Source organism: Hydractinia symbiolongicarpus, chromosome 7 (assembly GCF_029227915.1).
Source record: "Hydractinia symbiolongicarpus strain clone_291-10 chromosome 7, HSymV2.1, whole genome shotgun sequence".
Taxonomy (NCBI): Eukaryota; Metazoa; Cnidaria; class Hydrozoa; order Anthoathecata; family Hydractiniidae; genus Hydractinia; species Hydractinia symbiolongicarpus.
The window spans coordinates 16,246,270-16,249,855 of record NC_079881.1 but is presented as its reverse complement, the minus strand read 5'-3'; the positions used below and the strand labels follow the sequence as shown (position 1 = coordinate 16,249,855).

Below are 3,586 nucleotides of genomic sequence, written 5' to 3'. Positions count from 1 at the left end.
TATTAATACATCGCTGTAATAGTGAGTTAGAGTACTGTGCTAAATAAAACGGAGTCTTAAAATAAAAAGCTAACTGAAACTTTAAATATGGATGCGCGATGTAAGGAAAGGCAATAATGTACATGGGTAAACATGGGTTCATAAAAAATTTTGTAGGTGCGGGTCCCAGCGTTTAGTATCTGTCCATACGCATTAAATTGTTTTCTAGCTGCGGCGTCTGTAATTTAGCAGCTTTAGACAGCCAATGAAAATTCGGACAACGCTACCATCTTTAATCAAATGGAAATGTTGACCTCTAAAAGTAGCGACAGTGATTTCTCAGGCTTTTGTCACGACTAGTTGTCAACACAAACGTTATGATAAAAAAAAGTGACAAAAAGCTTGCCATCTTCATAATGGCGAAATTTTCTTCAATAAACTAAATAGTTTAAATTTTTTAATAATTCCGACACATAAAAGAAGTTGTACTGACACACCCGAAATCATCCCACTCATCTCAGCGTGCTAAAACGGAATCCAGTGTTTCAAAACAATTTTTACATACTGATGGATTGCAATTTTTCGATTGAAATTTACCATGAGGGAGTGGTCTTGATGAAACGAAGGTCCACTATGCCAGACATCATTCTCTATCAAATCAGAAGCAAACACAATAACCTAGACGTTAGTTGACAGTGATAATCTACGTGCGAGCTGACATAACCTTGCTAATTTTTTGATATCACCATTTATTGATTTATTTATTTAGAATATTACTTGATACAAACGTGAACGTATATTCAACAACAACAACAACAACAACAAACATCGTGCTAAGGTCCAGCTCTATAGCATTTTCCACCTCGCCCTTCTTTTCTACCTTTCTTTACCGACGCTTTTTAAGTATTACTGTCCATTCACCGAAAATGCGTACCCCATATGCTAAGAAAAATATTACTTCAACTAATGTTAACACAGAAACACCTGACCATAAACCAAGTTGTCCCCCAATATCGCTCAACAAATTCTGAATCATGTAGTACTCTTCGTCTTGCATAACAACTGTCTGACGCCTTCCAAAAGAGAGAGCAACTCCTAACTTATTCTGCGCACCTGTCTCTTTTTCATCCAAGGGAAATTTAGCCGACGATATGCTTAACTTATAGTTAATTTCATCGCAGGGAAATTTACACCCCGCTAGACATGACAAATTGCTGCGACTGTACTCATAATCAACATCAAGGGCACATTTTGCGTCACCGAAAACGCACCTTCTGCTGCCATTCAAGGAAGGCAACCAAAATGGGGTGCAGTTGCATCTTTTTATTGCAGTTTGAGCAAAGCAGACATCCATGCATATTTTGTTGGTATATTTCTTAACAATTCTTTGGTCATTGAACGGCTGCTTTCCAAAATCAGTTTCATAATGCTCTATGCATGTTTTATTTTTAAAAGGATCAGCTCTCTTTCGTTTTGTTTTTTCCATGGAAACAAGATGCTCGTAACCTGGAGACAAGTAGTGGGACTGTGACGTTATATCTTTTGCTACATCATGATCACTAACATGAAGAATAATTCCAGCTTTTTTCGTTAATGGCAGGTAGTAATCGTTAAAGCTTATATCAAGCTCTAATAAGAGTATTTCATTAATGTTTGTTTGCGATGAGTGCAAAACTGGGACAGTTTGGTTGTCGCGTGCATAACCGCTATTGAAAGTAAAACAGTTACCATACTTCCAATGCCAAATTTGGTCCAGTATATCAAATTCTTGCAATCGTAGAATAAGTTCCATTCACATTTGGATAGCATACTCTCAAATTGATGTCCATATTCGAAAATCTTATCCCCTAAGTTGAAACTTAAGTTGGATAGTATTGACTCTTTGACAGTCTTATCCTTCCCTAACGTTGTTTGAGTCATTTGAAGGGATGTTGAGACAGACGCGTTGGAAGTGTTAGTGTTATTGCTATCCGCTTCAAATTCATCAGTGGTAGCATTAAAAATTGCATCTGCGTATTTTTTTCTTACAGGATTCATATTGCAAATTGTAACAACAGGGAAGGTCATCAAATTATCAGTAGTTTGATATATCTTTGTTACAACTGGTTTCTTTGCATACCGTGTAAGTAAAGGTTTAATTTGAAAATAAATTCCTATGTGACAAGCAGTAATTGCCAGTAGCCAAAACAATTTAACCCAGCAATTTTTTGTTAGTGCGATCTGAGCAAAGCCATGAGCTGTGGTGTTTTCAGCAAATCTGGATAATAATTTCTTTGCAGACGATGTCTGGGTATCTTTTGACACGGCAGCGTTCAATTCCATTATTGCGTTTGTTTTCTTGCTAGTAAAATGTAGAAATAAATGTTGAATTTTGTTCACCTGCTAAAAAAATCAGTATTATTACAATTGACTTCTGATTGGATAAGCTCCGCTATACTCACTACGGATCCTTTCAAAAAACCTTATGAAAAATTTATATTGATTTGTTACATAGTAATTAATAATAGATATACATTCATCGCCGCTTTAATTGGTCGTTTAAAATTTCTAAAGTCTAAGCATTGTTACAAGAAATTATATGACGTACCATTGCTCTTTACTTCCGACAAATAACTGGAATTCCTGGACGTTTAAGTACCAAAGTCACGTTTAAGGCCCCATACGAAACGGAGTGTTAGAAATTTTTTTTGACGTTGGGTAAAGTAAGATGATGTATTTTTGTATATGTAATAAATGCTAACAAAATGCTTTATTTTTCTCCATATGTAGAACTCATTAAAGCCACCTAACTAACCTTGACATAATATATTTAGAAATGGTCATCTTTGGAAAACAAATATTCAAATATTTAAACATCCCTATAAATACAATTTTGCACCGGTCTCAAAGTATTGATCATTTGATTTATCCATATTTTAAAGATGACAAAAACTGCCTTTGTTTTAATAATTTTGTTTCCAATGCATGGAATTCATGTATGAAAGAGAAAAGGCTAAAGGGATAACCGTAAAAAAAACTTAATTAGCCTAAAATTCTTCGAAGCTTAATTGACGCTAATTAAACAAAGTTTTTTCGGTGATGAGAAATGTTGTTGGATCTTATGTGGCAATAATGGCAAACATTTTTAGATATAAATACAAAAAACTCACTCTAGGCTATAACAGTCCAACAAAACACGACACAACAAGGCTTAACATTCAAAGCTCTCACACCGTTTTCGTTCTTGTTTTTTTGAATTTTTGCTACGACGGGGTAAAGACAGGCCTGTGTTTCCCATTTGTTTGTAATTTTTTATCAACACGAGATGAAAGATTTGTTTCTTCTTCTAAGGTATATTTTACACTGCTCAAAATTAGCTATTCACGTTTTTTTAACTTAAGGCCACGTTGTTCAAAACAAACAATCGTAACCTATTTAAACCGATGTTACGATTCACTTTTGGAACTTTTACAGAAGCATATTCGCGAAATAGAAAATCCTGGGTGTCCTGTTGTTCATATATAAGGTTGGCGGTAGTTTGTACTTTATATATAATTTGTTTCGATTTAAACCGTTGTTACGGGAAACTTTAATAATAATTCAACAGGTATGTGTCGTGTAGTACACA

At 34.8% G+C, this 3,586-nt stretch overlaps 1 protein-coding gene across 1 annotated transcript; it reads right to left on the bottom strand.

The window, feature by feature from the left end:
- On the bottom strand, nucleotides 1–2,326 carry LOC130648991 (amiloride-sensitive sodium channel subunit alpha-like). The gene is given in 2 exon segments (XM_057455163.1): nucleotides 1–1,630; nucleotides 1,633–2,326. Coding segments are annotated over 2 exon segments (1,434 nt in total). The 5' UTR covers nucleotides 2,302–2,326; the 3' UTR covers nucleotides 1–865.
- Between the last annotated feature and the right edge of the window lie 1,260 nt (nucleotides 2,327–3,586).